This window comes from Sorex araneus, chromosome 2 (genome assembly GCF_027595985.1).
Source record: "Sorex araneus isolate mSorAra2 chromosome 2, mSorAra2.pri, whole genome shotgun sequence".
NCBI classification, from domain to species: domain Eukaryota; kingdom Metazoa; phylum Chordata; class Mammalia; order Eulipotyphla; family Soricidae; genus Sorex; species Sorex araneus.
Window position 1 is genome coordinate 320630156 of NC_073303.1, and position 12482 is coordinate 320642637.

General features: G+C 35.1%; 1 protein-coding gene across 1 annotated transcript in view; it reads right to left on the minus strand.

Moving 5' to 3' along the window:
- Window positions 1-12482, minus strand: part of ABCA13 (ATP binding cassette subfamily A member 13) — a 489034-nt gene that overhangs the window by 331490 nt on the left and 145062 nt on the right. The window contains 5 exon segments of the mRNA XM_055124812.1: window positions 2439-2552; window positions 3264-3403; window positions 5851-6028; window positions 6958-7122; window positions 8315-8509. Coding sequence (XP_054980787.1) covers window positions 2439-2552; window positions 3264-3403; window positions 5851-6028; window positions 6958-7122; window positions 8315-8509 — 792 coding nt within the window.

Here is a 12482-nt window from a genome sequence, read left to right on the forward strand (position 1 = left end):
ACTGGTGCTCACTCAAGCAAATCAATGAGCAACAGGATGACAGTGATACAGTGAATATTTTATAAGAATGTTATATTTTAAAACAAAAGTGATAAATAAGACTGTTATTATTGTAATTACATACTAATGTTAGAAACAGAATGGAATGTGCTGAATTTGGGGCAAAATTTTTAATAAAATCATACATTAACACTTCATATAAGACCCTTCCTGTTATTTTTTCCATGAATTCTAAAGGCTCATTGCTATAGAAACACTAAATAAAGCTTTTTCTGTTTCCAAAATCTATCTTAATCCTTGGATATTCAAATTCTCATTATTGGAAATACTGATCACCATCCCCATTCTTCATCTTTTATTACTGATAGCTAACTGCCTTATTTGTTAAAGGGGTTACTTTTCAGAGTTCTCCAAAATTATTTTGAACTTAACAAAATGTTATTATTTTGTCATCAGTGTGAAGTTACTTCCACATGCATCATACTGCCAATATATAACCCTAAACCACCCCCAAGGAACTAAAAATGATGGGGCCAGTACCAGGATTAAGTATTAGAGGGTCAGGGTGTAGTCTCATAGGATTTTTTTTAGCTCACTAGAGAATAGTTATATGTTATTATTAATCAATTTCATCACATACAACTTCAACAATAAATTTCCATATGATGTTTTTCTTCTGCGTTTATTATCTTATTCCTCCATTTCAATTATGTTATGATCTTTTTCAACTTGTCTAAGGATCACAACACTTAATTATAAAGTTTGGTATTAACTTTATGTATTAGTTTTTGGCCTTAACCCAATAATGCTCATGTTTTACTCCTGGCTCTGCACTTATGGATTACACCTGAAGTCTTGGGGAACCACAGGGGCATAAGGCAAGTGCCTTACCTGCTAGACTGTATCTCTGACCCCACTATTACCTTTCTAAAATAGATTTAATTTTTTGGAATTAGCTACCACAAACATTGTACTAGGTAGTTTATAAATATCACCTCAGCAATATTTTAAAGAGATCAGCTGTTGTTCTTAATTGACATAAGAAAGTAAGGCCCTGAGGCTGGAGCAATAGCACAGCGGGCAGGGCATTTGCCTTGCATGCAGCTGACCTGGGTTCTATCCCCAGTATCTCATATGGTCTCCCAGCACCGCCAGGAGTAATTCCTGAGTGTAGAGCCAGGAGTAACCGCTGTGCATCTCTGGTTGTGACCCGAAAAGCAAAAAAAAAAAAAAAAACAAAAAACAAAAAACAAAGAAAGAAAGTAAGGCCCCTTACATGGGCAAAGGTACTAACAACTTCCTCGAATGGCAGATTCAGATATCAAATGCCTACCTCTTCCTCAAGTGCCAGCTGTGACCAATTCTAGGATGGTCATCTCAATTAAGAGCCCCTTGAATTGAATCCTACTTCTAAGAAAATGCACTAGCACAATGCACAATACTTCTTCTAAGAAAAACTATTTTTCATATGTAAATGTCAGTGACCTGAATGTGTCACAATTTGAACTTAATAAACACAGTACTCAGCTACCAAGAAAGTGTCCAATTCTTTGGGGTCATAGGCACTGTTTTAACTTCTCTATATTTTGTATCATGTTTCAGTTTGGTGCTTATAATACTGTATGCATTATTTGTAGTTTCAGAAGAGCCTTATAAAACACAAACTGTTTATGTTTTATCCATTATGAATTATTTAAAAATCCACATTAATCACTTGATTAATGTATTTAATAATCAATGCATAAACAAATTAAATAAAATTATAGTAATTGCCAGTTCAAGTCACCATAAAAATGATAATCTCGGGATCTATCAGGAACAAGCTAATACTACTTTTTCACTTCACAGGTATGATACCAAATTCATAGGGAAGCTTAATCAACAGCCATAGAGGCAGGTCTTGAATCCAAGCCAGTTGATGGGTCTCTGAAATCCTGCTTTGAACAACCTGCATCTAAGCCAAGAAAGACTAAAAATCATGGCATATGTTCCAATGATATCAGATTATACATAAATCAGAGTCATAAAAATGTCTCCAAAGTCATTGTGATACATACCTTAAAGTGCTGATACATATCAGGCTATAAAGGGATGGGATTGTCTTAAACTGCATCTCAGTATGGCTGTTATTACAGAGATTTTAATGATTTTGTAAAACAGTAGAACAGTTTGAAATATGTAAATCTCCAAAATAATTATTTTAGTATGGTATTAAATCAAAGACACATATTAAAAAACTGATCATTTTCACAAGACTAATATATTGCTTGGGCCAAACACTTGATAATTCACAGAAGTGTTTGACACATACCAAACTTATTTCAATATTACTAGTCATTTGGGAAACATCCTATAGAATCTCCAAAAATAACACCTGTATTTGTGACTCACCTCATCAGAGATTCCTTATTCCTTAGAGAGAAAGTCTCCCCACTCACCTGCAGTTCCTTTAGCATCTGGTCATTTCCACTGCTCTGAAGAACATTTGACGTTTTTAGCATTGTTTCTAATAAGGCCTTCAACTTGTCCACAAAAATAAAAGTAACATTAGCCTGCAAAATAAAGCATAGTTGACCGTATTTCCAGTTTATCTATGTTGTATTAGGAGACTTCAGTGCTGTGGTGGTTACATTACAGACCATCAGAGCAAAGATGTGCACTTGACACCTTCGGACGAGTGAAGAGCTTTGACACTCTTGGACCAGAGAAGAGTTCTTACGCCTTCTCTCCCAGACTCTGCTTCAGATTCGGCTGCAGATTCTGCTTACTTGTTCACCATCACATCTCCAGTAGCTCATTGTCAGAGATAGTCCTTGCACATAGTTCAAATAAAACAATGTACATGGTGGAGGGATGGGTGTTTAATTATTGTACGACTGAAAATCAAACATGAAAACTTCGTAACTGTAGCTCATGGTGACTCAACAAAAAAAAATTCTTGCCCATGTTTTTTCCTCTAAAATATGCCTTTGATAAAATAAATATCTAAAAATATGTGAATATAAATATGTCATATATGTGTATAAGTATACATATATAAGTATATATAATATATTTTTGCAATATAATCACCATGAGATACACAGTTCAAAGCTATTCATGGTTGGGTTTCAGTCATAAGATGCTCCAACATCCATTTCTCCACCAGTGTGTATTTCCCATCACCAATGTCCCCAGTTTCCCTCCCACCAACCCTGCCTCCCGCCACCCTCACTCCCACACACACAGCCGGCTCTCAGGGAAAAACCTTTTTGTTAACTTACCTTTTGAATGACCTTATTAATCTCTGGAGTGTTTGGTGTGTACAATATTTTTCCATGTAATATGGGCTTTAGGAAAGACCATATTATAGCACCATTTGGAAAATGTAGAATCTCCTGATAAAGCTTCAAGCAAAAGGGTGCTGTCAAGATTTTAAAAAAATTAAAAAATATTAAAATTTTGTGCAGAATGCTCAAGTTAATGGTTTACATAACTATGATGTCTCACATTTTAAGTGAATGTTTTATATTTATTTTTTCATTTTATGATTTTGATTTTGGGCAATAAATTTCAGATTATTTTTTGGCACTCTTTTACTAGCTTTTGTCTGATAAATTTCAAGATATAACTTCTAAAACTGTCAAGTGTTGCCTTCATATTTTCAAACTAAATTATCCAAAAGAACCAATGACAGAGTCAACTGAAAATAAAAGTTGTAATAGGAAAATATATTTATCTGGTTTTAAATATAGAAAATAATTTTATCAGTCAAAATATTGAAACCATAATTTTTACTTATGAAATTAGTTCTATGCATTACAATTAAATTTTTCTTGTTTCACTCATACATAACTATTGAATTTATAAGTTTCATTTTCATTAATTCATTTTTGTAACTCTCATCATTGTGGTGTTCATTAACTTAAATTGAAGGTTTAGTTGACTAAGTTGTACAAATTAACAACTACCTGATGATGGGAGAGATTTCATCAACATTATGTTTAGCAACAAATATTGTAAGATTTTATTGTGATAATAAATACCTAAGTATAACTAGTTCTTGTATCATGAACATAACATTTAAGTTATAAATCCTAACCTAACTTTGATTCAAAATACTTAATGCACATAAAGTCCTATGCATTTATTTTAACGTTAATTTTTTATAATCAACCAGTATAGTAAATGCATCAAAAAATAAACTAATGCAAATAATTTAATAGCTTGGCATCATATTGAATTCTTAAAATAATAATTACAAAGATTGTTTTACTGGTATTTTAGTAAATAACAGCTAGCCTTCAAATGTTTCTATCTGCCAAAATATATTTGTTATGCAAATTATCTATCAGCAGATGAATGACTGGTATTGTCTTAAGATAGAGGTGAGGGCTATGTGAAGTGCCTTATACCTCCAACTTTATGAAATCCCAATTCTTTTTTCCACCAAAATCTCTGTACATATCAGACATAAAATATATGTATCATGCTATATTTGAATATGGTAAGCAGAATGCTAAGGTGTTCTGATCTTCACCCTTTGTGTAGCAGATAGATCCTGTGATTATGATGTAAGTCATACCCAAGATTGAGTTGCAGAACCATGAAGGTTATATGCTATAGTTTAAGAATTTTGAAAGTGGAACTCAGATCTCTAAATATTTGACATGAGTTAATCAAGAGAGACTGAGAAATCATGCCCTATGAGAATGACCAGAGTTCCAGTTAATCACAGAGATGCAGAGATGCCCCAGGTAGCCTTGAAGGCATCGCCATACATGGAATCCACAACAGAAAAGCACTGAATTCTCCCAAAATTCACCTCAGGTCAAAAACAGACCTAATCAAATTTTGACTACAGTCTTTATTTAAAATACTGTGGGGCCCATTGGTGGTGGAAAATGGGCACTTGGTGGAGGGATGGGTACTCGATCGTTATATGACTGAAATGTAAGCATTAAAACCTTTATGTCTGTAACTTACAGGTCTCACGGTGATTCACTAATGAAATAATTAAAAAATAAAAATAAATAAATAATAAAATACTGTGCAGAGTACTCAACTAGCCAGAGCTCAGATACTAACCTAGAGAAGCTATGAAATAATAAATGTGCATCCTAAATCACCAAGTGTGTGGTCATTGTGTAGAACACTAATAATAAATTGCAAACATGAATGACACTGTGTTACGTACAGATATGACTCATTCCCATTACTCTTCACAACAACCTTATGAAATGGGATATTTCCTATGTTTGCATGAGACTAATCTGATTTATGAAGATAGAATCATATGACCAAGCATGTGCAAGTCATTTTGGGGGACTGAACTGCCTAGGTTCAAAATGCTCGCTACCATATTTGTTCTTTCTCTATAATTATAACTTAAGATATTCACTTAAATGCGACCCTAAAGATAATATTGTTCCACTGTCATTTGTCACTGAGTTTTCTAAAAGATTGATCAGTAGAAGAACATGCAGAGTTTGCCTTGGTATATATGATAACAATTTTACAATAATAAGCATGGTGCTTCTGGTATCCTTGCCTAGAACCCACACCATTACTAATTATTTTTAGAGGTCCCAAAGAGGCAGTGACTTCAGATGTGTAAGTTATTTTTGACCACGTCCTTTGAGTTACAAAAATCAAAGGGTTAGCCTGTTCAAGTGCTAGGAGCTAGAAAAACAAACTGCTATTCCAGGATTTAGAAATCTTACTAAAAATTAAGAATAAAAGTAAGAAAGTAAAAGTATGAAAATATTAACCTGTATGCACCCACATTCTACATAAACATATTTAATGTTAAACAAAGACTAATTATAAATATGAAAATCAACATAAATTATGATGTGCATATTTTCTTACTTGAATCTTCAGGAATGTTGAACTTTTCTTTGTCATCTTCCAAAAGTTCATTAACTCTAGGCAAATCAATAAATGTGTTAGTGTTGCTAAAGAAAGACCCCTGGTCCTTGCAAATCATCTTCATCACAGACTGAAATGAACCAAAGGCTGAGCTCCTGGCCTCATTATCCTGTGAAACCTGAAAACACACATACATAAGAAATTAACCTCCTGCAAGCACAGCCCCACAGAGATCAGCGATATGATATGCTCAACAAACAAAATGTATAGAATATTAATGTAGTGTTATTCATTCCTGAAATGCTTTTCAAAATTGCTTCAGTGATTTTTCTGGTTTCTATACATTTGCAGAAGGGACAAATGCCTCAAACACAGAGAAGATTTATGTTTATAAATTAATCATTTCATAAAATATCATGAATTCAAACTAGTCTCCATATGCCTTTTTATTATAGAATAATCTAGATATGTTATGACTATCCAAATTATCAGTGCAGTAAGCCCACTGGTGTCCAATCTCTGAGGCAACTATGAAAACAATGCTCTCTGAACCCCACCTTACACCTCCATTTTGGTTATTACCACATTCCCTTGGTCAAAGGAAGTGACATTCCCTGTCACTTAACCTCATACCATTCAGAATCCAAACAAAAGCAGTATCACACCCCCAACCTCATTGAAATATATATTTTTATTCTTAGCAAATGATCTGTAATATGTAATTCAACTGCAAATATGTAAACAAGTTTCAAGATTTTCAAATAAATTTTCTTTCTGTTACATTAATTTTCTTATTTTAATAGGTTCTTAAAATCTTACCTATGGTAGTATTCAGTTTACTTATTTATTACTTCACAAAGAAACCTCCACAATGGGTGGAAGTAGATCAACAAAGCCTCTATTCAATGTTTTAGAGAGCCAGATCTCAAAATGATTAAAAACACTTAATGACCTTCATTCTTCGGCCTTTAGAATATATTCTCATTATGATATCTTGCTATTGAATACAATATTTAAGTATTATAGAATTAATAAATTTTACAAGAGATAACATGCGAAGTCATTAAATAAGAATATTTTTGGAATGGGCCAATATTAAACACACACCTGTTGGAAGTTGGACACACCTAGCAAGGAAGTGATTTTAAGTGAATGAAGAAATTCAGGAAGGTATTCAAGGATGTGACCAGCTTTTGAAAGCAGATGGCTGAGGCTGGAAATGAGATCCAACAGGGAACTGAGCATGCTTCTGGCTTCCGGAGGAATCATAGTCTCAAAGGAAACACACAAAAATAGGTAAAAAATATGGTGATTTTCTTACTCTCACCAGCATCTTTAAACAGTGGAAACTTAGTTGTTTGAATTTATTTCCTTTTGAAATTGAGATATACCTCTTTATTCAAGTATGTATGACTACAGATTTTTTTCATTTTATTTAAAAGTATAGTAATTTTTATCAAGATATGTCTTTATCATCCAAATGGAAAGTGCATGTTAAGAAGAAGAAGAACTGTCCCAACTACAAACTATAAGCTCCAAGCTACAAGAGTGAAAAGTAATATAAATACTAAAATACAGAAATCCAAAACTGTGCAGCCACTAGTGCGGCCACTCGACCTCATATCTCTTCACTCTCAACAATGGAAAACAAATTATCAAATGCTTCCTTTTCAGCAGGTCCACTTTAGGAGGGAGAAGCTCCAAACAATAATAGTGATTTTTTTTGTTGAAATATTGGATGTAATCAAAGTAAAGTGAAAGTAATGTGAAATCTATCAGTTACACAGGCAGGGTGGGGTCTGAGGAGGTGGGAGGGAGGGGGGTATACTGTGATTCTTGGTGGTGGAATATGTGCACTGGTGAAGGGATGGGTGTTCGAGCATTGTATGACTGAGACTTAAACCTGAAAGCTTTGTAACTTTCCACATGGTGATTCAATAAAAGAACAAATTAATTAAAAAAATAGAGAAGCACAATAAAAAATAAATAAATAAAAAAGAAGAGTAAAAAGTAATAGTTACATATGGTATGCATATATACATATATGTATAAACACCCACACACTGTGAGTACCCAAAGAAAGAATTTAGGAAAAGGACTCAAAATAAACCATTATTATATGTGAAATAATCAATGCTTCCATACTAGTTCCCTCTGTCTGTATCATGCATACATAATCCCATCTTCCAAACTCTTTGCATACTACAGTACAGTATAGCATGAATATAACTGTATATATATGTATATATATATTTATATTCTGATAAAGAAAAAAGTTTGGCTCACTTTATAGTTATATCTACTCCATTGGAATATATATATCTATATGTATATAGATATCCACTCTATACATGCAGTATCTCTGAAATAAATTTTCCTATATTCATCGGAAGAACTCACAATAGCAGTCCTTCAATTTTGTCAAATGACAAAGTCGACCAAACCACATTAGTGTTCCCCTTACTTTGTAAATGACATTTCGAATGTTCAGGTTCCGACTCATCAATACGATCAGTGAATACATTTTGGATACAGGCATGTCACACAGTTCTTTGACTGCAAACCAAGATGATTCATCCTTGGGAAACTCCAGCAGGAGGTGAAGAATGTCCCAGTCACATCTTCCAGATAAGGCTGCAGTGAGAGCACTCGAGAGAACCTGTTTTAAAGTGTGAGAGTTGAACATGAACATACATGGCATTAAAGTTCAGCACAGAACTCCCTCAATGATAATTTCCCTGAAGGCCATTTCCCAAGTCTGAGGATACATAGAACACAAACCTCTGTTGTAGTTCAATGATTTTGAATAAAAATGTTTCTAAAATATTCACATAATTTTCTCAGTTTTCCTACGTTGGAAAAGCCACATGTGATTTCTTCTCATAATAAAATAAGCATAATTTTACTTGGACTATGTTTATTCTAATGTAGCAACTTATCACATGTATTATGCCAAGTTGTTTTGATTTTCTAACATATTCATAGAGGAAGGTGGAGGAGCTAAGGATCCCCACCTGACTCCCCCTGACTGCAGCGCAGAACATATCCACAGGCACACACACACACACACACACACACACACAAAGAAACATAAGCATAATGCACCTGTACAAATACACAAATGTTATATAAGATACAGATGAACACATAAACCCATACATACAAACACAGACAAGTACAAACATGACTATTCACATAATTATAGACATCTATGGACACACAAACACGTTTGTTCACATGTCCAGACAATTAGATAATTCTTTAGATTTGCATTTTTTCTTTAAAACTGAAGATGACTGGTATCCAGAGTGATAATACAATAGAGTACAGTTGGCTTTCAATTGACCCAGGTTCAATACGTGGAAGCCATATAGTATCCCAAACCCCATAACAAGAATCAAGTGAGTAAGTCCTGAGCACCATCAGGTATGCCCCCTCAAATAAAATAAAATAAAGATGAAGATGATCCCTAGCAGACCAAGATAATCCACAGATTGGGGGAAATTATTTACCCAATACTCATCTGATAAGGGGGTATATATATCAAAGGGTGCACACATATTATATATGTATATATATATATATATAATGATATACAAAGCACTGGTAAACTTTACAAGAAAAAACATTCAACCCCATCAAAGAATAGGGAGAATTAATGAGAGAAACTCCTCAAATAAGAAACACAAATGACCAAGAGGCACATGAAAAAAAAAATGCTCTACATAGTTAATCATCAGGGAAATGCAAATCAAAATAGAATGAGATATTATCTCACACCACAGGGACTGGCACACATTATACAGAACAACTGGTGCTGGCATATATGCAGGGAGAAAGGGACTCTCATTCATTGTTGGTGGGAATTCTGATTGGTCAAGTCTTTTTAAAAAAAATATGGGCATTCCTCAAAAAACTAAAAATTAAGCTTCCATATGACCAACAATACCACTTCTGGTAATGTACACTGGGGGCCTAAAAACACACAGCATAAATGCAGTCTAAAATTCTATGTTTGCTGCAGCATTGTTCACAATAGCCAGAATCTGAAAGCAATCTTTGTGCCCAAGAACAGATGACTGGATAAAGAAACTATGGTTCATATACAAAATGGAATACTATGCAGACACCAGGAAGAATTAAATCATGAAATTTGCTTATTTCATGATAAGCTAGTGGATAGACATAGAGAGTATCATGCTGCATGAAGTGAATCAGGAGAGGGACAGACAGAGAATGACTGCGCTCATTTGTGGGATATTAAAACACATAATGTAGCACTGTTGTCCCGTTGTTCATAGATTTGCTCGAGCGGGCACCAGTAACATCTCCATTGTGAGACTTATTGTTATTGTTTTTGGCATATTGAATACACCTCGGGTAGATTGCCAGGCTCTGCCATGCGGGCATGATACTCTCAGTAGCTTGCTGGGCTCTCCAAGAGGGACGGAGAAATTGAACCTGGGTTGGCCGCATGCAAGGCAAACACCCTACTGACTGTGCTCTTGTTCCAGTCCAAAACACACAATAAGAGACTAATACCTAAACACAGAAGAAACAAGGGACAGTAGGACTGGTCCATGATTGGAAGTTTGCCACAAATGTGTGGAGAGCAGTTAGGATAGAGAAGGGAACACTATGATGATGAAGTTGGAAATGATCACTCTGGACAAGAATTGAGTGCTCACTGGTAAAATAATATACACATTAACCTAATAGCACCTGATCTACAAACCATAATTACCAAAAGGAGAGAGAGATGTGGAAGGGGGAGAGAGAGAGAGAGAAGAAAGTTCCCCCTATAGAGGCTGACTGTGGGTGGGGGTGGAAGGAGGGAGGGAAACTGGGGATAATGGTGGTGGGAAAATTACACTGGGGAAGGGACAGGTGTTGGAACATTGTATGACTGAAACTCAATCATGAACAACTTTGTAACCATTTCACTATGATTTAGTAATAATTTTATAAAAGATGATCCCTAGCAGATGTATATAATAATTATGAGGCAATTGTTTACTAGACATCTTTAAAAACATAAATTATTTCCAATAAATATAGCTCGGAGATGGTTCATTTTGTCAAGCTGGTAAATTTAAACTCAGATGTGCAGGGAACCATTAAAGGAAACATCTCTCCTCAACCTAAGTGTGATCAGAAAGAAAACCTTACAGTATGAGGCTGAAATGCTCAGAGAGAGTGCTTATGACATTCTGGGGAAGAGAAAAGTGGGGCCAGGAGCCTAGGTGGAGGTGACATACACAGATACATATTACTCCAGAGGAGTATATCTTACACATCGGAAGGGAGTGTTAGCTCTCTGCCCCGACCGTCCCTCTTTGGTTCAGGCAGCTCACACAACAGTCACAAACCTCTGTGAGTGACTGAGGAAACTCTGAATACTGCAAGGAAAGGACTAAGGCAGGAGTGGGTAGGTGACAAAAATATATTCGAAATGGACAGGAGTAAATTCATCTTTATCTATGCCCTAATATAGCTCTTACTGTGCCACCTCAAAAAGTAATCCCATGTCTCTCAGCCTCAATTACTTATCAGTTCAATGGAGTGATAATAAAATCCCAAAGAATTCAAAAAGTGAACAAAATTAGAGCAATATTAAAGGCACAGGATTGAGTAGATATAAGGTTGTGAAGATAAGTGCCCAGTATCTACCATTTTCCTTTATAGGAACTTCTGAAAAAAAACCAGTTTGATGCATAAAATAATAGAAGAAGATAATAATTAAGTGGGTTTCTTGGGTGAACACTATTAAATTGAAGAAAAAAAAATGAAAAAAAATAAGGCAAAATAATTCCCCTTTGTTTCCAAGTAATCTACATCAGGAAGGATATAAGACAGCTTTATTCAGAAGTTAGTGTGCTGGCCTCCATGTTCCCCCTCCTGCTAGCACCTAGCATCTAGTCTGGGACCTAGAAAGCCACCCTCCCTAATGAATAGTCAGACCCAAAACTGGGCACAGTTACTGAGAATGAAGACAACTCCTGCATGGACATCAACCCAATTTCCAGATCCCTCTTCCATATATTTTTAAAGGATATTGGGTTTATATATAGTTATTAAAATGTCATAGAAAAAATTTAAGGTGTTTTAAAGTAGATCTTAGATATTGCCAACAGATTATAACATCAGTACTTGTCATCAACTTGAGTATAGGTTATCTGTTAGCTCTTGAAGAAAATGGTAATCAGGGAGAGAATATAGTGTGTAACACCATTGTATTGCTTGCAGCTGACCTGGGTTCAATCTCCAGCAGCTCATATGCTCCCTTGAGCCCCACCAAGAGCGATTTCTGATAACAAACCCAGGATTTAGCCCTGGCATCACTGAAAATAGCAATTATCAGATGCCATATTGACAGACTCACATTAAAGAGATCACATTAATGCAAAGTTTATTTTCTTTTAAAGCAAAGTTATTGGGGTAGTGAGTTACCAGGACCTTAGAAGACAAAATCACTGTATCACTGTTATCCCGTTGATCATCGATTTGCTCGAGTGGGCCCAGTAATGTCTCCATTCATCCTAGCCCTGAGATTTTAGCAGTCTCTCTTTACTCATCCTTCCAATGGTGCCACATTAGAGGCTTTTCAGGCTCAGGGGAATGAGACCCCATCA